A 26,443-nucleotide genomic window follows, 5' to 3' on the forward strand; every position below is an offset into this window, starting at 1 on the left:
GAGGGTCCTGGGATTGAGCCCCGTGTCCGGCTGCCTTCCTAGCAGGATGTTTGCTTCTCCCTCTTCCTCTGCTATTTACCTCTGCTCTTTCTCTCTGCTCCTCTCCCGGCTAGAGCTCTCTCTCCAGCTTGCTTTTGATATTCATTAGCTTGATAGATGGCTCTCCATCTCCTCGCTTTCAATCTGCAGGTGTCTTTACGTCTAAAATGAGTCTCTTTTAGGTAGCATATAGATACATCTGTTTTTTTTAATCTATTAACATCCCATTTTTAAGTAATCTCTACACTGAATGAACTCAACCCCAGATCAAGTCACTTGTTCCATTAACTGTGCCAGGCAGGCGCCCTACCAACAGACCATTATTATATCTCACAAATGTAACAGTATTTCCATAAAATCATCTAACATTGAATTCTTATTTAAATTTTCCAGTTTGTTTTAAAGATAGGTTTTTATAGTTCATTTGGTGAAATAAGTGTTGGATTTGGCTGTCTCCACCCCCAACATGGAACTGAGACAGGGCTTGATCTTAGAACTGTGAGATCATGACCTGGTCCGAAATTGAGAGTTCTACACTTAACCAACTGAGCCACCCAGGTGCCCGTCCTATGTTTTTGTTAACAGCCTTTGCACCATTCTCTTTCCTTCTCTTCTTGTTGTTGATTAGCTTGTTTTGTTGTTGTTAATTACTTTTTTTTTTATTGATGATTCATTGGGTACTTGACTGATACTTCCTTGAAGTCTTTAATTCCTTTCTCTATTTTCCTATTTCTTGTAAAGTGATAAATAGATCAGATCTAGAGTCTTGATTAAATTCAGGTTCTTTTTGTTTGTTTTTTGTTTTTTTAATCAACTATATTCTATAGGTTGTGGCTAGTACTTCTGTTGCATTACCGGAGGAGACACATGTCTGGATTATTCACAGGATTTACATAGTGTCAACCTGATAATGTTCATTATAAAGTTCCTCATCATCCTTTCACTTTATTTTGTAATTTTTTTAGCATCCATTAATTATGCATTATCGCCTGGATCATTGCTTCATTGGAGGTTGCATAATGGTGGTTTTCTAATTTTATCATTCTTTTATGTTTATGAACTAAAATTTTCTGAAAATTAAGAAAAAAAAACCTACCCTCCTCAATCATTTAGTTAACCTGAAATATTTGGTATAAGCTGGTCAAAACATGTTTGATTTACTTCCCCATTCTTTATCAATTTTCAAAATAGTGTGTTGGTCTTAGCAATCTCCAGTGGTGATCAGTAAACGATTTGTTTCTTTTTATTATTATTAAGTCACTCATTTGATACGTTTCAGCCCGTAGATGTCATGAGTGTTTTTGATGCTCAGAAATGCTTCAGGTTGGCTCTTGTCTCTTTTGATGTGATACTTTCATTCTTTCAGTAAATGGGATTTGAATCTTAGTTTAATTGACTTCAGTGCCATGTTCTTCCCACTATCATTGTGCTTTCTTGAAGGAAGCTCTCAAGGAAGTCTTCAAGGCGCAGTTGAAGGGTGCATTTGTTGAAATAGGGGTTTGATTCCAGGAGTGTCAACATTTGTATGAACATAGCTCTAACAGCAGGTTAATAGCCTTTGTGGTACAAAGGTCTAGGCAGTGCAGTATTAGGACAAGTAAAGGAAATTAGGCCAGAACCATAGCACAAAGGGCCTTGCCAGCTGGGTTGAGGGATTTGGTGTTTTTAATTCTTAAGTGATGGGTCATGATGTTTTGTTTCTCACATGAGATTGATACTTTTTTATTTTTATTTTTATTTTTTTTTAAAGATTTTATTTATTTATTTGACAGAGATAGAGACAGCCAGCGAGAGAGGGAACACAAGCAGGGGGAGTGGGAGAGGAAGAAGCAGGCTCATAGCTGAGGAGCCTGATGTGGGGCTCGATCCCATAACGCCGGGATCACGCCCTGAGCCGAAGGCAGACGCTTAACCGCTGTGCCACCCAGGGGCCCCAAGATTGATACTTTTTTAAAAAAAAGATTATTTATTTTAGAGCGAGAGCACACAATGGGGGGTGGGGGTGTGTGGTAGAGTGAGAAAAGCTCAAGCATACTGGTCGCTGAGCATGGAGCCTGACACAGGGCTTGATCTGACGACCCCAAGATCATGATCTGAGCCGAAATCATGAGTCAGACAGATGCTCAACCGACTGAGCCACCCAGGTGCCCAGATAGAAAATTATATTTGAAAGAAGACCCTCTCGACTGCCATTTTCATTGGAATTTCCAGAGAAGAACTCAGCCAAAGAAGCCAGTATTATTTAAGTAAAATCTGGAATCACCTGTTGAGTGGTTGTTAACTGAATTTCTTAGAAACCTCTAATCTTTAAATCTTTCATTTTTCACATGTGATATACTTTTGTTGAATTTGAGTCAGTGCAGTGTACGTATATAATGCATGTAATGATAACTGAAAGTGTTTTTAAATGATTTATTTCTGGTGACTTCGTCTTTAATTAGCCACCTGTTACATTATTGGCTGTATTGAAATCCAAAGACTAATTGTGGATTGGTGGGCTTTATCATATTTTAGTATAAGATTTGGCTAATTTTCTGTTTCACTAAGTTTTATATAATAATTTCTAGGGCCCCATGGTTATGAATGTGCTTCAATTTCATAATGCCTCCTGCTATGGCAGACATCCTTGACATCTGGGCTGTGGATTCACAGTTAGCATCTGATGGCTCCATACCTGTGGATTTCCTTTTGCCCACTGGGATTTATATTCAGTTGGAGGTTCCTCGGGAAGCTACCATTTCCTATATTAAACAGGTATGTTAACAGGTGGAATTTTTATAAATGCAGCTTACTTACTGTATCACTTAGGGGAAGATGTTATTCTATTATAGAAAATGTTACTAATGTCAATCATATAGTCAGTTTGAGCGAAAATTAATCTTTAGGTCACTACGTTTTAAAGATTTTCATATATGTTTTATCTTTTGTAGATGTATAAAAGGTAATCTTTCCTCTCACTTTTAATCCATATGTAATACCTGAATTAAGAAAAATCAATTTTCATTCAGGTTGTTTAAAGGAATTTGACAATATCAAAGAAAATTTTGAGTTAAAGTCTTTTTATAAACTATCTTTGAACTTGTACTTTTAATGTATGTGATTTTTGGTCAGTTGTCTCTTCTCTCATTTTCCTTCCTCTTCTTTCCTCCATACCCCCACAACTTTTCATGCTGATTGTGAGGAAGAAAAAGTTTTCCCACAGTAGTGAATAGCATGCCCTCCTTTGGAAGCAAGTTTTTTTTTTTTTTTTTTAATTTAAATTCTAGTTAGTTAACATACACTGTGATATTAGTTTCAGGTGTACAATACAGTGATTCAACAGTTGCATACGATACCCTGTGCTCATCACTACAGGTGCACTCTGCATTCCTCAATCCCCATTACCTATCTCACCCAACCCCCAACCACCTCCCTTCTAGTAACCATCAGTTTGGAAGCAACTTCTTTTACATAACGAGGCTTGCTTGTTTTGTTGGATTATTTTTTCCTATGAATTGATGAGTGGTATTGATTTGTGAGTACTATGAAACGTAAATGAATTTATTTTTCTAAACTTTCTCTTAAGTGTTTTCCAAGTAGCTGAACCCAATATGAACATTAGGGGATATGATATTTTTAAGAAAAAGTATTTATGACAAACCTTTTTAAAGTTCTTGACTTTGGACAGCCACTTAACTCTTTTCCAAGCTTCTTCATCTGGGAGACACGAGAATTCTAAAACTGCATGATCCATGAAGTAGAAAAAAAAAGAAAAAATTATTTTAGGTATCCCAAGGTTCAGAGACTACTTATTTGTATAGTCACTGGTGACAAGTATGGATGTCTGTGGCTGCACCTGAAGCTGGATTAACCATTCATGCCCTCCATTCTTTTTTTTTTTTTTTTAAGATTTTATTTGTTTATTTGATAGAGAGACAGTGAGAGAGGGAACACAAGCATAGGAAGTGGAAGAGGGAGGGAGAAGCAGGCTCCCCACTGAGCAGGGAGCCCGATGAGGGGCTCGATCCCAGGGAGAAGCAGACTCCCCCAGGACCCTGGGATCATGACCTGAGCCGAAGGCGGACGCTTAACGACTGAGCCACCCAGGCGCCCCCCTCCATTCTTTAATTGTAAAACATACGTAATGTGAAGTTTACTGTAAGGATAATTTTTAAGTGCATAATTCTGTGGTATTTAATACCTTCACAGTATTGCCCAACCATCAGCCCTATATAGAAACACAAACTCTGTTCTCATTAAGTAATAAACTTTCTTCTCCAAGTCCCTGGTAACCCCTATTCTAGTTTCTGTTTCTAGGAATTTGTCTATTCCAGCTACCTTATAAAAGTAGAATTAAACAATAATTGTCCTTTTGTCTCTAACTTATTTTACCTACCATAGTATTTTCAAAGTATTTTCATCCATATTGTAATATGAATCCAAATTTCATTGCTTTTTAAGACTTAGTAATATTCCATTGTTTGGATATGCTGCATTTTGCTTATCTGTTCATCTCTTGGTGGGTATTTTGATTGTATCAGTCTTTTGGCTATTGTGAATAGTGCTACTATAAATAAACATTGATGTACAGGTATCTGTTTGAGTCCCTGCTTTCAATTTTTTTGGGTATATGTCTGAAAGTGGAATTTTTATATCATTTGGTAATTCTGTTTTAACTTTTTAAAGAACTGCCAAACTGTTTTCCACAGTGGCGTTATCATTTTTCATTCCCACCAGCGGTACTCAGGAGTTCTAGTTTCTCCACATCCTGGCCAACACTTGTTATTTTCTGTTTTTGTTGTTTGTTTTTTATAATAACTGTTTTTATGGTTGTGAAATGGTATCTTGTTGCAGTTTTTATTTGTATTTCCCTAATGATGTCAAGCATCTTTTCATGTTGTTAATAGCCATTTGTAGAATTTTCTGTTTAAGACCATTGTACATTTTTTAATTCAGTTGTTTGCTTTTGTTGTTAAGTCATAGGAGTTCTTCATATATCCTGGATATTAATCTCTTAACAAATAAATAATTTGCAAACATTCTTTGGGTTGCCTTTTCACTCACAGTAGTGTCCTTTGATGTATAAAATTTTAAAAATTTTGATGAAATCCAGTTTACCTATTTTTTCTTTTGCTGTGCAGCACTGCTTTCTCCTGTATGTAACTGAATCTGAGCATTAGCTATGATTTTTACTCCAGGTCTGTTATTCTCAGCTCTTGGTTTTTGTACTAGCTGCAGTTAAAATTTGTAATCCACCTTGCCATTTGTATGGTGACCTTTTATATGATCTCAATTAGGAAACTTGGGGGAAGATGATAAGAGATTGATTCTGCTTCTTCTGTCAGGGCAGTGTTAAGTAATGAAGATAACCCTGGTGAATAGAAAAAAATGCAGGAAAAATAATATAAATTTTGTAAGGGGGTGGTGGTACATACTTTGAATTTTCTATTTTTTTCTAATTAGAAGTATTTATGTTCCTAAGAATGGTAAATAGGGACATCTTCGTAGATACTTTTAAAAAAAAATTGAAGTAGAGTTGACATACAATATTATATTACTTTCAGGAGTACCAACTAGTGATTCAACAGTTACATACATTATGAAATGCTCACCATAATATGTGTAGTGACCGTCTGTCACCATACAAAGTTATTCCAGTATTATTGACTGTATTCTTCCTGCTGTACTTTTCATCCCCATGATTTATTTATTTTATAACTGGTATTTTGACCTCTTAATCCCCTTCACCTATTTCACCTTTTCCCCCACTCTCCTCCCCTCTGGCAACCAACAGTTTGTTCTTTGTATTTATTAATTTCTGGTTTTGCTTGTTTTGTTTTTTAGGTTCAACATATAAGTGAAATCATATGGTATTTGTCTTTCTCTGACTTATTTTACTTAGCATAAGACTAGGTATTTTTTTATTTGATGTACTTACAAATGACATTGTGTTTTCATTTCTCCATTAGTGTATAGAAACAACAGGTTTTTGTATATTTTGTATTCTGCAACTTTATGGAATTCATTTATTCTGATATTTTCTTGTGGAATCTTTAGGGTTTTTTATATACAGTATCATGTCTTCTGCAGATAGCGACAATTTTACTTCTTCCAATTTAATTTGGATTCTTTTTGTCTGATTGCTGTGACTGGGTCTTCTAGTACTGTATGTTGAATAAAGGTGGTGAGAGTGGACATTTTTGTCTTGTTCCTGATCTTAGAGCAAAAGCTTTCAGCTTTTCACCATTAAGTATGATGTTAGCCATGGATTTGTCATATATGGCTTTATTATGTTGAAGTATATTTTCTCTGTACCTACCTTTTTGAGAGTTTTTATCATGAACAAATTTGGAATTTGTCAAATGCTTTTTCTGCATTTACTGAGACAATTAGGTGGTTTTTATCTTTCATTTTGTAAATGGTGGCATATCATGTTGATTGACTTGTGCGTAATGAACCATCTTTGCAACCCTGGAATAATTCCCACATGATTGTGGTGAATGATCCTTTTCATGTCTTGTTGAATTTGCATTGCTAATATTTTGTTGAAGATTTTTGCACCTATATTCATTGAGGATACTGGTACGTAATTTTCTTTTTTTGTAGTGTCTTTGTCTGGTTTTGGTATCAGAGTAATGCTGTCCTTGTAGAATGGATTTGGAAGCATTCCTTCCTCTTCCTTTTTTTGGATGAGTTTGAAAGGATTGAGGGTGCCTGGTGGCTGAGTTGGTTAAGTTTCTGACTCTTGATTTGGCCTCAGGTCATGATCTCAGGGTTTTGAGGTCTGCCCCGTGCTCAATGCATAGTTTGCTTGAGATTCTCTCTCCCCCTCTTCCTGTGCTTCTTTCCTCACTTGCATGCTCGTGTGCGCATGCTCTATCAAATAAATAAATAAATAAATAAATAAATAAATAAATAAATAAATAAAATCTTTGAAAAAAAGAAAAGGATTGATATTCATTCTTTTTTTTTTTTTTTTTTTTTTTTTTCCTGGAGAGGGAGAGAGGGGCGGGGGCAGAGGGAGAGGGAGAGAGAGAATCTTAAGAGGCTCCATGCCCAGCAAGGAGTCTGTGGCAGGGCTTGATCTCACAACCCTGAGATCATGACCTGAGCCGAAATCAAGAGTAGGTTGCTTAACTGACTGAGCCACTCAGGCACCCCGATACTCATTCTTTTTTGAATATTTGGTGGAATTCACCAATGCAGCTATCTGGTTCTAGACTTATTTTATTTTTTTAAGATTTTATTTATTTATCAGAGAGAGAGAGTGAGAGAACATAAGCAGGGGGAGTGGGAGCTGGAAAGGGAGAAGTAGGCTCCCCTCTGGGCAGGGAGCCTGACGGGGGTGAGGGGGGCTCAATCCCCGGACTCTGGGATCATGACCTAAGCCAAAGGCAGACGCTTAACTGACTGAGTCACCCACATGCCTCTAGACTTTTTTTTGTTGTGAGTTTTTTTTAAATTACTGATTCAGTTTCATTACTGGTAATCAGTCTGTTCAGATTATCGCTTCTTTCTGATTCAGTCTTGGAAGATTATATGTTTCCAGGAATTTATCTGTTTCTTTTGGATTTCCAGTTTGTTGGCATATAATTTTTTATAGTAGTCTCTTAAAATCTTTTGTATTTCTGTGGTGTCAGTTGTAACATTTCTGATTTTGAATTCTCTCTCTCTTTCTTAATGAGTCTGGCAGATACTCAATAATTTTGTTTATTATGCAGGTGCATTTTTTGTGCATTATACTATTACTTAGAAAAAATGGGTTAATGCTATATGTATTCTCTTGTAAGTTGGTATTTAAAAAAAAAACCCCTTAATATATCTTGGACAACTTTCCATGTTAGTGTGTATTTTTATTTTCACAGATTTGTAATACTTTATAATTGATTTAGCCAATCCTTTATTGCTGAATATTTGCCTTGTCCTATGTTTTTGAGTTGTATGAAGAGTGCTGCAGTGAGTATCCTTGTAGATGTATCTTTGTACACTTGAACAAGAGTTTCTGTTCCAGAAAGTGTCTTATTTTTTTTCCTGCAGATGTTATGGAAACAAGTTCACAATTACCCAATGTTTAACCTCCTTATGGAAATCGACTCCTATATGTTTGCATGTGTGAATCAAACTGCTGTATATGAGGAGCTTGAAGATGAAACAAGAAGACTCTGTGATGTCAGACCCTTTCTTCCAGTTCTCAAATTAGTGACAAGAAGTTGTGACCCAGGGGAAAAATTAGACTCAAAAATTGGAGTCCTTATAGGAAAAGGTAACTTTAAAAACTTCTTGGTATGAATTCTTTACATATTTGTTGTTGTATGTATAAACATGTAGTAAGTATGATCAAAGGCATTGCTTTGTAGAGTGTGACTCAAGGACCAATACTTGTTTGTAAATTGATAACCAGTCTGAGTGTAAAAATTGAAAGTAGATTTTTACAAATTCCTGTAGCAATGTGATAACCCCTGGGACACTATGGTAATATGTTTTGTATACCTTTTTCTTTGCCAAAGTATTGTTTTTTTTGGCAGATTGGAAAGAAAAACATTGTCTCTTTGTCTCAGATAGTTTGAGAAACCCTTTTATAAGAGATACATCCTCCATTTCTTTTGAACTGCCTCTATATATACACACAACATATATACAACTCTCTATGCCAAGACTTTAAACTGACTGAAAAGTTTCTATAAATAACCCACATTATTGACAAATTTTACTCCTTAACTACAATTATCTTTAAGTAGAGATATTTTTGTAGGGACTCAAGATATACTATGTCCATGTTATTCTTTGCAAATTAATTCCAGGGAGAATTGTGAGTAACAAAGAAAATATGGTAGAGTATCTCTTGCTATAATAATGTTAGGTGTCACAGGGGCCAATGGTATATCAATATCCTGCTTTAGACAAGGTACTAGAATTCAATACTACAAGAGGTTAACTGCAGAGGAAACTTGAAGTTTGTTTATTTATTTTGAAGTAGCAGTTTTGTGGTGTTGTTTTCATTTTCATTTTATTTTATTTATTTTATTATTTAAGAGATTTGAAATTTAAATACAAAACCAAACAGTCCACTGGTTTTTCATTTGGATTGGCCTCCTGTATTGATTAATTCACTCTTATAAGATAATATAGTACCATCCCATTTAATATTATAAGTATCTTCAAGATAACCTAGTACCATCCCCTCTAAGAACCTTGTCCTGTAAGATTACATTCTTTGATCTTGACCTATAGTGATTTGGGCTAACTGATAATTACAAATGTAGGGCTACATTCTTCCCTCTGAGTACTTAGAACAGAACCTTGTTGATTTACTGAATGACAGCCTAGTACATATTTCTTTCTCTTTTTTTTTTATAAGTAGGCTCCATGCTGGGCCTACCAGTGCCAGCCTTGAACTCAGCAACCCTGTGATCAAGACCTCAGCTGAGATAAGAGCCAGATACCTAACTGACTGAGCCACCCAGGTGCCCAGACAGCCTAGTATTTAAGAAGGTTTGATTACTTCACAGGATAGCTAGTTTGCTTTAGGCAATAATTTTTTATCCCTTCAATAAGTTTGTAATTGTTTACCATACAAGATTTTCTTTCTTTTTTTTTTTTTGTTTTTTTATTTGTTTTTTATTATTTTTATTTTTAAGTAATCTCCACACCCTGCGTGTGGCTTGAACTCACAGCCCTGAGATCAAGAGTTGCATGCTCCACTGAATGAGCCATCCAGGAGCCCCCACAATTTTCTTACATATTAATGGCCTCATTGGAAAGCATTCCTTTCCATTTGCTAGAGCTCCAAAGATTTTTTTGATAAATTTTAAATTCTCCATTACAAAAAGTCTCTCCTTTGTTTGAATTGAAGAATATATGGAAAAGTAAAGAATAAATAATCATTTATAGTCTTATTGAAGACAAGAATGTCCACTGATAATATTGAGATATAGTTCTTTCCAAGTGACTTTGTGTGTGTGTGTGTGTGTGTGTGTGTGTATGAAATGTATAGTTTATATGTTTCCCAGCTGATGGAAGGAAGTAGACCAGAACCACACTAATTGTTAAGGTAAAATATTTGATAACCAAAAAGGTTAGCCCCACAGAGAGAGCTAACTTTTGTCAGGATATAGGTATCTTTTTCTTAGATTCTTAGAAACTTAGATCACTACACTATCTTCTAGTTGTGATCTTCAAAAAATTTGGGCTCACTGGCCACTGTTATCTCTACATGAGCTTGACAGATTCAGCAAATAAAAATATACTAGATGCAAATATTGCATGGGATATACTTAATGATAAAAATCATTCATTGTTTATCTAAACATCAAATAGAATTGGGCATGCTGTTTTTTTTGTTTTTTGGTGTTTTTTTTGGGCACACCTGACTCTACCTTGCTACAGTGCAGGGGTCATACATATAGGTGTATATATAAATTGAATCTTTCTTTCAATAAGCAGTGTGACCATATTTCATTCTGTATCATAAAGTTTATTATATAAAATTTTTAAATGCAGTTTGCCCTGTAATTTGAATGATCAAGATGCAAGCTGTGTTATATATTAAATTGAACAGTTTATGGGGCACCTGTGTGGCTCACTTGGTTAAGCATCTGCCTTCAGCTTAAGTCATGATCCCAGGGTCCTGGGATCAAGCCTCACGTTGGTCTCCGTGCTCAGTCAGGAGCCTGCTTTTCCCTCTCCCACTACAGCTCTCCATGCTTGTGCTTGCTCGCTCGCTCGCTCTCTATCAAATAAATAAAATCTTTAAAAAAATTAAATTGAACAGTTTATAAACTCTTAACTATAAATTGTACTTTAGATTTTCAGCATATCTAGAAACCTTGTGTTAATGGCAATATATACAGATTCAGGTGTTAACATTCATTTAGAAAGTTGATTAAGTCTGTTTTAATATTTTATTTTATTTTTTTTTAAGATTTTATTTTATTTATTTGACAGAGATAGAGACAGCCAGCGAGAGAGGGAACACAAGCAGGGGGAGTGGGAGAGGAAGAAGCAGGCTCATAGCAGAGGAGCCTGATGTGGGGCTCGATCCCATAACGCCAGGATCACGCCCTGAGCCAAAGGCAGACGCTCAACCGCTGTGCCACCCAGGCGCCCCTGTTTTAATATTTTAGAATGAATTTTCACTTTTAAGTACCTAACAAGTCAGTTTTTACATTTGCTAATTTGTATGTGATGACTACAACCAGGGCTTGGTGAGGTCATGCGTCCTGGTAAAACAATAAACAATTATTTCAGTTTAACTTGAGGAACAAGTTTGCTGCCTCCTCCTCCCCAAAGAAAACAATAGAACCTTTGCAGATATAACTGCCCTGGTGGGTCTAAAAATACCTTTTCCTGAATAATGTGTCTGATCATTTTATTTTTTATGTTTATTCGAAATAATTATTTGCAGAGCTTCTGTTTGCCTTCTGATTATGCTCTGTAGTGAAGGTCACCCCTTCAAATACTCATTAGTAAATCTTGATCAGAGGATTTTGTCAGCATCCTGAAAAAAAAAATTGAAAACTCCCTTATTTTTTCCCTGACCTATCAAAAATTATGGTATATTTTAAAGTGAAGGAAATATGGAGTCTGCAGGATTTTAACAATATCTTTAATGTGAAGAAATTATTCACTCAATACCTTTTTTTTTAATTAAAGATTTTATTTATTTATTTGATAGAGAGAGACACACACACACTAGCAAGGGAAGTGGCAGGCAGAGGGAGAGGGAGAAGCAGGCTCCCTGCTGGGAGCCAGATGTGGGCCTCAGTCCCAGGACCCCAGGATCATGACCTGAGCTAAAGGCAGATGGGTAACCAGCTGAGCCACCCAGGCGCCCCCACTCAATACTTTTTTTTTGTGAAAAAATTATATGTGGGGTGCCTGGGTGCTCAGTCAGTTAAACATCTTACTCTTGATCTCAGCTCAGGTCTTGATCTCAGGGTTGTGAGTTCTAGCCCCAAGCTGGGTTCCATGCTGGGTGGGATGCCTACTTGAAAAGAAAAAAAAAAAAAAATTATATTTGACTGTAAACGATATAATAATCTTATCTTAAAATTTAAGGTTTGCTATCAAATTTTCTTACCAGAAGACATTTAGAAATTAACTAGGTTTAAAATTAAATTACTTAACCTGATTGTTTTATTTATTTATTTTTTAAGTAATCTCTACATCGACTGTGGGGCTTGATCTCATAAGCTGGAGATTAAGATTCGCATGCTCTTCCAACCGAGCTAGCCGGGCATCCCCCTAATTTCTAATTTTTGGCAGAGTTTCTATTTTTAAGAAATCTTTGTAGTAGCTTTTAAATTCAAGTCTTATTTATTTATTTATTTATTTATTTATTATTTATTTATTTATTTTTAAGGCAGATTCTCAGAGATTGGGATTCAGTGAGTCTGGGATGAATTAAAGAAATCTGTACTTTTCAGTTGGTTCAAACAGTTACATGAGCAGAGGTCCTTATTTATAATATATTGAAAAAATTATCAAAGCAGCAGCAATTGCAGTTCAATAGTGTATATTGAATGTTTTTAATTGGGATTACAGCAGTGAATTTGGGTGTAATTATGGTCTTTGTCTGCTTGGAGCTCACAATCTGTGGGAAATGTGGATCAGTAAATAGACAATTACAGTATAGTATGTAATCTGCTGTAAGTCAAGGAGGTAAAATCAACTGAGTGAGAGAGGGTTGACTTACAGAAGACACACAACTAAACTGAGCCTTCAGTGCTGATGAGGATTGAGCAGGTAGAAGAAGTTGGAAGAAGGATAATGAAATGGGAATGGCATGTATGAATAATGGCCTATTCAAGGAATAGAAGTAATTGGTTATGGTTTGTATAAAGGGACAGCTAGGACAAGCAGGAAGATGAGAGAGGCAACCAGCTTCAGAGTATGTGGAGCCATCCAGGTCATATTAAAAATTAGAGACTGATTTCACTAAAAGCAGTTGGGAAGCTATGGAAGGGATTTAAGTGGTGGAGGAGTAACATGATCAGATTACATTTTATAAAGATTATTCAGGTTTTAAAATGGAGAATGGATCAGAGAGATTGAGACTGGGAATAGAGAAATTAGTGAAAAACTGATGTAATCCAGGGGTGGGATGGTGATGGCCAGGATTAAATTAATGGCTGCAGGAACTAGGAGAAGTAGACAGAGTTGAGAAACGTTTAGAAAGTAGATTAGACATGACTTTTTGTAGATAAAGGGAGATAGAGAGTTTGATTTTTGTTAGATGTATTAGGTACTCATTTTCCTTTCCTTACCTGTAATATCTGTGTCTGTGGGTAGAAGTAGTTTCAACAGTGCTGGGGAAGAAGCTCCAAAATTCCTCAGGTAGTCTGTATAAGTTACACTTCCTTCATAGCTGATTTAGAGTATGTATTTCCATTCCAGATCTAAAACTATCCAGCAAATCATAATGTACCCTCAAGATTTTAACTTAGCTTCATTATGCAACTTAAACATTTTTATTTTTCTATATTTAATGCCATAGTTGATTCTAATTATTTATTAAAGATTTTTATTTATTTGGGCGGAGGGGCAGAGCGAGGGGGAGAGTATTTTTTTCTTTTTTTTTTTAAGATTTTTTATTCATTTGTGAGACAGCGAGAGAGAGAGCACAAGCAGGGGGAGAAGCAGACTCCCTGCTGATCTGGGAGCTGACATGGGGCTTGATCCCAGGACCTGGAGATCACAACCCAAGCCAAAGGCAGATGCTTAACCATCTGAGCCATCGAGACACCCCAGGGAGAAAGAGTCTTAAGCAGACTCTGTGCTGAGTGTAGAGGCGGACGTGGGGCTTGATCTCACGACCCTGAGATTATGAACTCAGCCAAAACCAAGAATTGGATGCTTGACCGACTGAGCCCCCCAGAAGCCCCTAAACAGCAGTTTAAAAGAATGAGGTAGAGCTGACACTGAAAAGTCTCCTCAGTACATGCACAGTATTGATCTAGTTTTGGTGTGTTGGCTGGGATTCGGAGCCCATGGCCAAGAAAGAATTCTTGAGACATCTTTGGTGCAGAAAGGTGCTTTTATTAAAGCATGGGGACAGGACCTGTGGGCAGAAAGAGCAGCACTGGGGTCATGAGGTGTGGCCAGTTTGAATAATCTTTAAATTAAAATGTTTACCAGTCTCACAGTTAAAAGTTAATGTATGTATAAAAATTTCTGCATGTTCATTTATTGTCAATTTCAAGAATTATTTATTAGGATAATGATAAGTTTATGAAAAGGTTGTTATATTTAGTTGTCTTCATGGTAGAAGTGGTTCATAGTTAAGTACAACAAAGAATAATTTTATGAGGTTTTTGACTGATCTACTATAACCATTGTTAAAATCTCAGTGAATTGAAAGTTTAATCTATAAAATTTAAATTTACTGAGTTTCAAGTTAAGTAACAGCTTATATTTTAAGTTCATTACTTTAAAAGTATTCAGATTCTTAGGCTTTCTCAGATACATTAAATGTGATTTACTTGGTTTGTAAAAAAAACTGGATATTTTATATGTGGTTTTAAAGTGTGTACTATTTCAGTGATTATAAAACTGGTACCCAACTACATTTCCTGAAAGGTTTCAAGTTTGTCTTCTTTAGAAATCTTAATTATATGTTCATCTTCTGTATGTGAAATTTGTTATTTTTTCTGGATATTCTTTGGATCTTTCATAATATTTTCCTGCCCAGTTTTGTTTGCGTGATAAAAACCAAATATCCAGTATATCTGGTTGAGTATATTTTGTATTCTATTGTATTATTATTAGCTACTCAAAATGACACTTCAAAAAAATTTGTTTAGGTCTACATGAATTTGATGCACTGAAGGATCCCGAAGTGAATGAATTCCGAATAAAAATGCGCAAATTCAGTGAGGAAAAGATCCAGTCGCTTGTGGGATTGTCTTGGATGGATTGGCTAAAGCAGACGTATCCACCAGAACATGAACCATCAGTCCTTGAAAACTTAGAAGATAAACTTTATGGAGGAAAGCTCATTGTGGCTGTTCATTTTGAAAATTGTCAGGTAGTATTATGTTATTTTAAGAAATACATTGTAGTAAATCTTTGATTTTTACCTGAAGGCAACACCAATCCTGGAGAAGATAGCTGGTAAATGCTATTACAAAGAGCATTTTTAGATTTAAAGATGGAAATAAATTCAGGATTACGTATAATAATCAAAAGTGACACATCTTTTGCACATAAATGATTTTGTGATGCAATGATGTGTTAGTCTAGATCGGGTTGGAAAACTGCAGTTTTTGAATGGTATGTATGTATGTATGTATTTAAAAATCAGTTTTTTTTAACCTTATTTTAAAATTTTATTTAAAATCAGTTAACATATAGTTTATTATTAGTTTCTGGTTTTTATGTTTTAAAGGGATGTAAAAAATAACTCAAGGAATTTTTAAGAGTTGGAAGGAAAAAGGAAGAGAGATGAAAGAAGGGAAGAGGAAGGAAGGAAAGAAAGAAGGAAGAAAGAAAGGAAGGAATGTGATACAGACTCAAAGGTTGTCAGCAAAGCCTGGTTCTTTACTGAAAAAGATTGCCAACCCCAGTTTAGATAATATTTTTTAGTGTAGATATTTTATTTTCTCGTTTGATTTTTCTCTTGTCTATAAAATGAAAGGTTTCATCAAATAATCTCTTTTTCCCCATATTCTTATATGTGCATTCTGTAAATATGTAATTAAGTGGTGATAGGAAAATGAGCATTATATTGGAGTGTATTTACGGTTAATCCATATCTGAATAGTCACAACTATTTTACAAACCAGATTATGATACTGCCTTTGTATCTAGTGTGGTCATTTTATCATCTAGGATCTAGCTTTAGAATTAGGGTAGGAGTTCAAGGATATTTTGTGTTCTTCAATTACTGTGATAACAACAATGACATAAACCATTTCAGTAGCCATGCTGTATTGAACACTTTACCATGCCAAGAATTATGAAAGGTATTTCTTTATATATTCTCCACTTTTAGAACAACTATAAAATGTTATCATTCCCCATTTTACAGTGAAGAAAATGAAAGGGAGAGAAGTTTTTTTTCTTTCTTTTTCTCTTCTCTTCTCTTCTCTTCTTTCCTTTTTTCTTTGGTGCCATGCCTTATAGCTGGTCCATGGTAGAGACAGGATTTTATCCAGGTGTTTCAGTTTTATTCAGTTCTGTCTCCTTTCCAACAATATGTTTCTAAATATTTGTAAGAATAAATGCAAAAGAAGGAAAGGAGCCAGCCTTCTGGCATTTTACAAAGGAGGTTTATCTAGGTTAAAAACAAACAAACAAAACCAAAAAAAAATTGTTGCTCTCTCCTGAGATATGTTGAGACTAAAGTTCAGTTTAAATCAAGATTTGGTTATTATAAAGTCTCAAAATCAAATTTAAAATACTATTTAGGGAATTAGTAGTGTCGGAAGAGGTGGAATAGGAAATTTTACCACTGAAAGGTGCAATTTGCTCATCTAGGTCAGTCTGCATTTCGTTACATATGGGTCAGATCTCTACTGGATATACACATTTATTTTAATGTAATCATCATTGTAACAAAGTATATGTGAAAATAAATGTTTTGAAATTGAAAGAGAAATAGAGATATTGTGAAATCTTACTGGATTCCAAGCAGTCATAGAATTTTTTCCTAATTTATGTATTTACTAATAGTTTTTTTTAAAAAGTTACTTTAATCACCTAGTTATCAGCATGACAAGTGTACTCCTTAATCCCTGTCCCCTATTTCACCCATCCCCCTACCCACCTCCCCTCTGGTAACCATCATTTTATTCTCTATAGTTAAGATTTCCTTTCTTGGTTTGTCTCTCTCTCTCTCTCTCTTCAGGGTTCTTTAGGTCTAAAATGAGTCTCTTATAGACAGCATATGGATGGGTGTTATTTTTTTATCCACTCCGTCACCCTACGCCTTTTGATTAGAGTGTTTAGTCCATTTACAGTCAGTGTAATTATTGATATATATGTATTTATTGCCATATTCTTACCTGCTTTGTGGTTGTTAATGAAGATTTTCTCTGATCCTTTCTTGTCTTTCTTTCATGGTTTGCTGGTTTTCTTTAATGATACAGTTGGATTTCTTTCTCTTTATTCTATGCATATTTATTAGTGGTTTTTGATTTGTGTTACCATTAGGTTTGTATATAACCTCTTCTGCATATAGCAGTCTTTATTAAGTTGATGGTTGTTTAAGTTTGAACCCATCCTTTCCTACTCTCCTTCCCATGTTTTAGGTGTATGTTGTCATATTTTATATTCTTCTGTTTTGTGAGTTCCTTGACTGATATTTTACAAAAATATTCATTACTGTTTTTGTGTTTCCTGCTTTCATACTTTCACTTTTGTTCTTTCCCTTCCACTGAAAGAGTCCTCTGTTTAATATTTCTTGCATTGCTGGTTTAATGGTCACGAACTACTTTAGTTTTTCTTTGTCTGAGAAACTCTTTATCTCTCCTTTTATTCTGTGTGATAGCCTTCCTGGATAGAGTATTCTTGACTGCAGGTTTTTCCCATTCAGCACTTGGAATATATCATTCTATTCCTTTTGGCTTGCAAAGTTTCTGCTGAAAAATTAGCTCATAGCCTTATGAGGTTTCTTTCGTATGTAACTGTCTTCTTTTGTCTTTCTGCTCTTAATATTTTTTATTTATTTCTATATTTTGTCATTTTAATTACAGTATGTCTTTGTGTGGGTCTGCTTTTGTCGATTTTGTTGGGGGTTCTCTGTGCCTCCTTCATCTCGCTATGTTCCTTTCCCCAAATTAGGCAAGTTTTCAGCTATTATTTCTTCAAATAGATTCTCTGTCTTCTCTGTCTTCCCTTTTCTCAGTCTTCTTCTTCTGGAACTCCTATATTGCAAATGTTATTACTTTTGATGGAATTATTGTGTTCCCTAAGTCTGTTATTGTTTTGTATAAATACTTTTTTCTCTCTTGTTCATCTTGATTACTTTCTGTTACTCTGTCTTCTAGGTCATTAATTAGTTCCTCTGCTGCTTCCAGCCTGCTGTTCATTCCATCAAACATGTTTCTTATTCTGTTTATAGAGCCTTTTATCTCTGCTATGTTTTTCTTATTCTCTGTATTAATGGTTTCACTGATGTCCTCTCTTTTCTAAAGTCTGGTTAATATCCTTATGATCATTGCTTTAAATTCTCCAACAGGCATGTTACTTATATCTGTTTTGCTTATACCTCTGGCCTTGGCCTTGGCCTGTTCTTTCATTTAGGACAAATTCCTTTGTCTTCTCATTTTGTCTAAGTCTCTGTGCCTGTTTCTCCACATGTTAAGAAATCAGCTACATCTTCTGTTTTTGCAAGTAATGGCCTTATGCAAGAGGTCCTGTAGTGCTCTGCAGTGTAGTAGTCTCTGTTCCTCACAGCCTGGTGCTTCCAGTAGCATCTCTGTTGTGTGCTGAGTGCTCTCTGCTATTGTGTCCTGGCCATTTTATCCTTCAGGTCAATAATCTACAGAGGCTCTCTTTGCCTATTGTGGGCAGTGTTTGGTTCCTGACCTGAATGTGGTGCATTTTAACTAGACGTGCTCTGGTCTGCTTATGAAATGACATCTGTTGCTATCGCCACCAGAACTGAGGCCTCACAAAACTCCTGGGTGGGAGACATGGTGCTGTCAGGGGTTTGGGCTGGTCCTCTGGGTGAGGAGGCCTGCTGAGGTGGGACTGAGTCAAGCATGACTGGGAAGGATGGATCCACAAGAGTGGGGGGGGCAGGGCTTGGTTTAAGCAAGTTACATGTGAGTGCCAGTGCTGTGTTCATTTCCTCAGGTGGCTCTGTGTTTATGCTGAGGGATAGGGAAGGGAAATGGCACCTGACAGTTCCTTTTTTCCCCCCACAGGGTCTATCCATGAGGGCTCCCTCTCTGGAACTCCTTCCTGGAGTTGAGCAAATAGCTTCTCCACTGTGCACCGTAGGCACTCTAAAGATCTCTGTTTCCACAGTATATTTCTGTGGACTATTTGTTCCACCTTGTTTCTAAGAGTAACCCCTATGCCTCTGGGCTTTCCCTGAGCCAAGTCCACTGACTTTAGAATTGCAGACATTAAATCCCACTGGTTGCAAGAACTTGTGAAATTGGGCCCTCTTGCTTTTCTTGCTGGTTGCTATGTCGACTCCTCTTCCCCATGGGCTCCTGTGTGTGCTATTTTGTCTCTTTTTCGTCTGCGCTGTAGTGGCTCCCTCTGTACTGCACAGGCCATGATCTGTTTCTCTTCTAAGCCTCATCTCCACAATTCCTTCTTTTGTTTGGCTTCTTCTCTATCTTTAGTTGTGGAGTTTGTTCTACCAGTCTTCAGATTAATTTCTGGGGTATTTAATTTAAGAGGATTTGATAGTTATCTGTTGTATTCATGGGACTAGGTTATCCTCCTCTCTTCCTATTCTGCTGTCATGTTCCCCTCCAACAGTAATAGACTTTAATGCTGAAAGGAGTTTGAAGATCATCTAGTCAGATTCTTTATATAATATAATAAATCCTTTCACCATCCCTTATGTAGTTTAGTGTCTCTGACCAAATGTGTTCAGTACTCGGGGGAGCGCTCAACCTTCTGAAGTAGTATGTTTTCACTTTTGGCAAGCACGTATTTAAATTTTGATATAAAATATATTTAAAAATTCAAACTAGTCTTTTCTGACTTCTGCCCATATGATTGTCCTTTCTCATTTTGGGTAAGTATCCATTCAGTCTTCCTTTCATTATACATGTCAAATATCCAGATAGTTGAGATAGAGCTATCATAACTGTCCTTAGTTTACTTTTCTTTTAGCTGAACGTTTCCCTGGGGAGTAAATGAAAAGTTCCTAGTTTTGTATTGTATAGACTAGTAAAATTATTAAGTTATTAAAGAAATTGGAAAAGCCACTTAGAGTTTATCACTCTTTGTTTAGGCAACTAAGACCTTTTTTTTTTTTTTTTTTTAAAGATTTTATTTATTTATTCGACAGAGATAGAGACAGCCAGCGAGAGAGGGAACACAAGCAGGGGGAGTGGGAGAGGAAGAAGCAGGCTCATAGTGGAGGAGCCTGATGTGGGGCTCGATCCCATAATGCTGGGAAGGCAGACGCTTAACTGCTGTGCCACCCAGGCGCCCCCTAAGACCATTTTTAAAAATCCCCAATTTGGTGCCTGGCTGGGTCAGTTGGTAGAGCATGCAACTCTTGGTCTCAGGCTTGTGAGTTTGAGCCCTACAATGGGTGTAGAAATTACTTACAAATAAAATCTTTAAAAATAAATAAAAATAAAACCCCAAATTCATAATTTATTACCAGTACCATTTTATAAGTGAGTAAATATTTCACCAACAAAAAATAAGAATGATGGTATCAGAATAAAGGATGGTTAGCATACTGATCTCTCATACATGCATTTTTTTTGCCCTTCTGACTTCTATAAAATATTCATTTTGCCATTTCATCATTACTGCTAATGACCAACATTAGGCAGCAGTATGTAGGAACACTAAACATGAAATGAAATGTAACAAACTACACATATAGGTTAAAAAGTGGTTTAACAGGGTAGTTAGGGGGAAATATAGACAGTAGTTTCTATGAAAAACGTGAAATTTTAGAGGACCACATTGTCAGTATCATCCAGAATAGATCAGGGCTTTTAAGAAGCAAGATAAATACAATCGTGGAACTATCACGTTTCAGTTTTAAAGAACATTAGTCCCAGCAGCGAGACCACAGAGGCATTATTTTTAATTCCAAGAGTCATAATTTGTTAAGGATACCAATAAACCTGAGCATCACTTTCAAACCTGTGTTTTTTTAACCTCAGCCGGCATAAGTTATATGAAATAATTGTATCAATTAAGTGAGACGGGCACATGGCATTTGAAATAGTCTCCTGTGTGTTAGGGAACGGTGAGTTGTGGAGAAGGTAGAAGGAGGTAGAGACTGTACTTTTGGGGGAATTTCAGAGAATGTATCAGAAGCATGGGCAGAAATGTGAGAAACAGTGAAGCGCATACAGTTAAACTATGAAGAATAAGTATTTCTTCATCTGTATAGACATTACCTGAATAAGCACGGTTGTCATGATATAGATGTAATTACAAATGAACTGTATCCCTTCCTGCTAAACAGACGTTTCTGTCCCACCCATATTCCCAGTGTCTTTGTTGTCTCTCATGTAGCTGTTTGTAAGCATTGAGCAATACAATGCAAATTGACTTCTCAGGAAAATCACAAGTCTTTTAAAGGAGTAATATTTTGTGAAGTATTTAAAAGAGTTGTTGGAAAATTGCTTGATACAGGAAAAACTGGTTTGAGTTCTGACCAGGTCAGCCCAATTAACAGTTTATGTGAAGAGAATTAACATGGGTGATGAGACACACCAGTAGTTCTTTAGAAGACTTGAACGTAATCATCATGAGATTATGATTGGTCTTTAAAGGGAAGTTTCGAGTCCTTGGTGCTATATACAGTTCCATTATACAAATGTACAGTTGACTCTTGAACAATGTGAGGGTTACGAGTGCCAACCTCTCCGCATTCAACAATCCACATATAACTTTTGACCCCCACAAAACTTACCTACTAATAATGTCCCATTGACTGTAACTCTTACTGATAATATAAATAGTTGATTAACACGTATTTGTTTTATGTGTCGTATACTGTATTTTTATAATAAAGTAAGTAGGGGAAAGAAAATGTTATTAAAATCATAAGGAAGAGAAAATGCATTTACAGTATTATACTGTATGTATTAAAAAAATCCACGTAATTAAGTGGACCCACGTAGTTCAAACCTATGTTGCTCAAGTATCAACTGTATATCCATTGTCTCAGTTGCATCTCTCTTAGAACTGATGATGAGGAATGTCTTTTCACATATTTATGAAACATTCATATTTCTCTTGTGTTTGTTTTTTGTCTATTTTAAAATTGTGTCATGTGTGTCTTACTGACTTGTCTAAGTTCTTGGTATTTGTGGGTAGTGAATCTTTGTCATTCAAATGTGATGGGAATGTGTTCTCCCTAGGTGTGGCTTATCTTTTTTATTCTTTGTTTTGCTAGTTTTATTTTGCTTGCTTTTTATCCTCAAATTCTAGTCAGTGTTCACATTTTCTCAGTTGTCCTGTTACACACATGTATACACACAGAGCATATCAAGTTCAACATTGTTTTGTATGAAATAACATCAATTTATGTATTTCTATTAGATATATACCTAGAGACAGAATTGGTGAGTCATGGGTGTATGTGTGTAATTGGTTTTTAATAGATACTGCCAAACAGTTTTTTTCTTTCTTTTTTTAAGACTTAATTTATTTTGAGAGAGGGAGAGCACGCTTGTGCAAGCTGGAGGGGCAGAGGGGGAGGGAGAGAGAATCCCAAGCAGACCCAGCTGAGTGCCGGGGCTCGATGTGGGGCTCCGTCTCATGACCTTGAAATCCTGACCTGAGCTGAAACCAAGAGTTGGTTGCTTAACTGACTGTGACCCCCAGGTGTCCCCCAAACAGTTCTTCAAATTTACATTACTAGCAGAAATATTTTGAGAGTTTAGTTTCTTCACATCTTTGCTAACACTTGATATTGTCAAATTTCAAAAATCTTAAAATTTGCCATGTTCCTTTTCATCGAGTTTTAAATTTCACTTAATATGTTTTATTTCTTGGAGTTCTCTTTGATTCTTCTTTGGATATAGTTGCTCTTTATTCGTTTTCAAACTACCTTTAATTCTTGACACATATTAACTAAACTTGTTTTATTTTCTATTACTTGTAATAGTTTTTCAAGCCCAGTTCTGATTTCTGGTCTTTTCTATAGGTTCTTGCTATCCGATGTTGAGTGTGTCCTCTAGTTTTGTATTTCTAAAAAGTTTATTTATGAAATAGAGAGTAAATGGGAATCATAGAATAATTTTGTGATATATTAAGGAGCTTAAGGCCTTATTATTCAGACCTGTGCTGTTTAAATACAGTAGCCACTAGCCACATATGTACATTAATTTTAAATTTAAATTAATAAAATAAAATTGAAATTCAGTTCTTCACATTAGCCACATATCAAGTTTCTCAAGAACCACTTGTGGCTAAGAGACTGTTGTATTGGACAGCACAGAATAGACTATTTCCATTTTTTAAGAGTTTTATTGGGTAGCACTGCTTTAGACAGTTATGACCATTTGTATTATGTTAAAAAAGTATCATATATCTTTGTAATTCTCTTTTTAAAGGTAGATTACTTTCTAAGATAGACGAAGGTTTTGAGGTGGATAGTGCAAGGAAATTAAATAAGAAACTATATTGCTCTTCAGGAGAAAGACGAAGAATTGCGGAAGTAGAAGAGTGTTATTGGAGATGGAGAGGAGGTGACAGTTGGCAACCCAAGAATATGAGATCATTGGTATCTTATTGGGAAATGAGTTAGGGGAGGAAAGTGGAGTCATGTGACTTCTCAAATGACTCTCTGAATCCTCGTTCATATACTTTGATGCATATAGCACCAACTCATATAGAAAATTAGGAGAAAAAGGGTAAAAATACTAGGGAAAATAGATTGGAACACCCAGTAACCTTAGGTTTAAAAAGTTGGAATTTGATGGGGCACCTGGGTGGCGCAGTCGTTAAGCGTCTGCCTTCAGCTCAGGGTGTGATCCCAGCGTTCTGGGATCGAGCCCCACATCAGGCTTCTCCGCTGGGAGCCTGCTTCTTCTTCTCCCACTCCCCTGCTTGTGTTTCCTCTTTCACTGGCTGGCTCTCTCTCTGTCAAATAAATAAATAAAATCTTAAAAATAAATAAATAATTAAATAAAAATTTGGAATTTGAAGTACCTTGTGGAAGAAGGAGGTAACTTAACTTGGTGGAAATATAGCAGAAGCAATCTCCAGTCAATATGGAGAATTTTCTAACAATCACGGTTGTCCAGAGTAGCAGTTGGCTGCTTTAGGAGATAGTGAATTTTCTTAAATCCTTGGTGCGTGATCATATGGTGGGAAATTACTTTGCTAGATTATGAGAAGTTTCAGATGTTATTAAGTAGTCTTTAATATCTGTACATTTGGGGTTTATGATGAGCAGATTTGATAATAATTAAATCCTGACTATATCTTCATTTTTCATTAATGAAAGCTTCTTTGTTTCTTTTACGTGTTTATAAAATTTGACTGAATTGTTCATTTATAACTTAATTGGTATATAAATACTCTTCTTACTAGTGACAACATAAAATTCTTAGTATGAACTGAATTTGAACAACAACAGGTTTTTTGGTATCTTTTTAAAAGAAAGATGTTAAAAAATCTATTCACTGAGAAATGTATTTGATAAACTCTCTGATGGTAAACTTTAGTTAAATATACGCTTTAGTTAAATATGAGTCTTACCTGTGGGATCTGTAGCGCCTTGTTTAGTGTAAGATGACTTGCAGATTATCAGAAATCTTAACAAATTTGCTGTGGACATACTGTATTTAGAAAATAGGAAAATGTACTGGAATGTTAAATGTAAAAGATATATATGTAACATATATATATATATATATATGTACATACTATGTACGGCTATATACAATGTAGTAATAACTATAAGAGTAAAGAGTGAGTTTTTTCAGCACAAACATAAAACTACTCCTTTTTTCTACCCCCTTTTTAGGATGTGTTTAGTTTTCAAATATCTCCTAATATGAATCCTATCAAAATAAATGAACTGGCAATCCAGAAACGTTTGACTATTCATGGGAAAGAAGATGAAGTTAGTCCCTATGACTATGTGTTGCAAGTCAGTGGGAGAGTAGAATACGTGTTTGGTGATCACCCACTCATTCAGTTCCAGGTATGTGTATTAACTATCAATTTTCCAGAGGTGTGTGTGTGTATGTGTGTGTGTTTAACAATTTAAATTTCTGATGAAAATGTATTGTTATAGTCAAGTATTTAGAACCTACAGAATTAAGTAATAGATATTCATAATCCTACCCACCTGAGATGACCATTGTTAAAATTTTGGCCTGTTTTTGTTGTTTACTTGCAGTTATATATATTTTTGGCATAATGATTATATGTTTAATGTGTGTATCTGAATGTTTCCTTTCTACTTTTTTGGTTGTTTCAGTGTTATATCATCATTTCCTGCCGCATAATTCTTTTTTTTTTTTTTTTTAAGATTTTATTTATTTACTTGCAAGAGAGAGAGAGCACAAGCAGTGGGGGGGGGGGTGGCAGAGGGAGATGGAGAAGCGGACTCCACACTGAGCAGGGAGCCTGACACGGCACTGGATCCCAGGACCCTGGGATTGTGACCTGAGCCGAAGGCTGATGCTTAACCGACTGAGCCACCCAGGCATCCTGGCATAATGAATTCTTTTTTTTTTTATTATTATTATTATTATTATTATTATTATTTTTTAAAGATTTTATTTATTTATTTGACAGAGATAGAGACAGCCAGCGAGAGAGGGAACACAAGCAGGGGGAGTGGGAGAGGAAGAAGCAGGCTCATTAGTGGAAGAGCCTGATGTGGGGCTCGATCCCATAATGCCAGGATCACGCCCTGAGCCGAAGGCAGAGGCTTAACCGCTGTGCCACCCAGGCGCCCCCTGGCATAATGAATTCTTAATAAAATTTGCTATAGCTTCCTACTGTTTTATCATATAAACATAATAATTAGGTAGGAAATATTCTGGGGGAAGTAAGATACAAGATTTCTTGATTAATAGTCATTAAATTGTGTAAGAACTTATTTCTGATTATCAGTTAACAAGGTCTTACAAATTTTCATTGTGAATTAGAAAACATTTCAGTTTCAGTCTAACATTTGCATGTATAATTGCCCTTCCTTCTGTTTTTTGTTACTTCCATATATGGTTGGAATTTTGTAAGTATTAGGTCTGGCCATCCTCAAAAGCTTTCCTCCATCTTTGACATACCTATTTCCATGCAATCATGAGTTCCTTAAGCATAGTGCCTCAGATTGTTTTTGGAGTAAAGTGGAGTTTAAATAGGTAAGCGAGGGGTGCCTGGGTGGCTCAGTTGATTAAAAGGCTGTCTTTGGCTCAGGTCAAGATCCCGGGGTCCTGGGGTCCAGCCCTGCATCAGGCTCAGTGCTCAGCCTGCTTCTCCTTCTCCCCTGTTTGTGAGTGCTTGCGCTCTCTCTCTCTCTCTCTCTCTCTCTGTCGAATGAATGAATGAGTGAATGAATGAAGAAAGAAAGAAAGGGCAACACCCCTCCCCCACCATGAGGTGTGCTATTTATCAGGATCCTGGCTTTGCCTTCAAGAAACTTGAAGATATTTTTGTTGAAATTACATTTGGAGACTAAAAAACGGTCATTACATAAAAAATAAAGGCTAAATGCCAAGTTAGAGGTAAATAGTAACAGGATTTTAGAAAAATAATGTGATTACTCTTACTTGTGATTTTTATTGTTTTGTTTTAAGCAAGA

The 26,443-nt window shown here is 35.9% G+C and overlaps 1 protein-coding gene across 5 annotated transcripts in view; it reads left to right on the plus strand.

Moving 5' to 3' along the window:
- PIK3CB (phosphatidylinositol-4,5-bisphosphate 3-kinase catalytic subunit beta) overlaps positions 1 to 26,443 on the plus strand; it is a 192,787-nt gene that overhangs the window by 76,883 nt on the left and 89,461 nt on the right. For all 5 annotated transcript variants that reach the window (XM_026497132.4, XM_044383447.3, XM_044383446.3 and 2 more), the window contains exons 3-6: positions 2,607 to 2,793; positions 8,056 to 8,281; positions 14,820 to 15,043; positions 24,656 to 24,835. In XM_026497132.4, the coding sequence (XP_026352917.1) occupies positions 2,623 to 2,793; positions 8,056 to 8,281; positions 14,820 to 15,043; positions 24,656 to 24,835 (801 nt within the window). In that variant the 5' untranslated portion in view covers positions 2,607 to 2,622. The remainder of the gene's footprint in view (positions 1 to 2,606; positions 2,794 to 8,055; positions 8,282 to 14,819; positions 15,044 to 24,655; positions 24,836 to 26,443) is intronic.

This window comes from Ursus arctos, unplaced genomic scaffold (genome assembly GCF_023065955.2).
Source record: "Ursus arctos isolate Adak ecotype North America unplaced genomic scaffold, UrsArc2.0 scaffold_20, whole genome shotgun sequence".
Lineage (NCBI taxonomy): Eukaryota > Metazoa > Chordata > Mammalia > Carnivora > Ursidae > Ursus > Ursus arctos.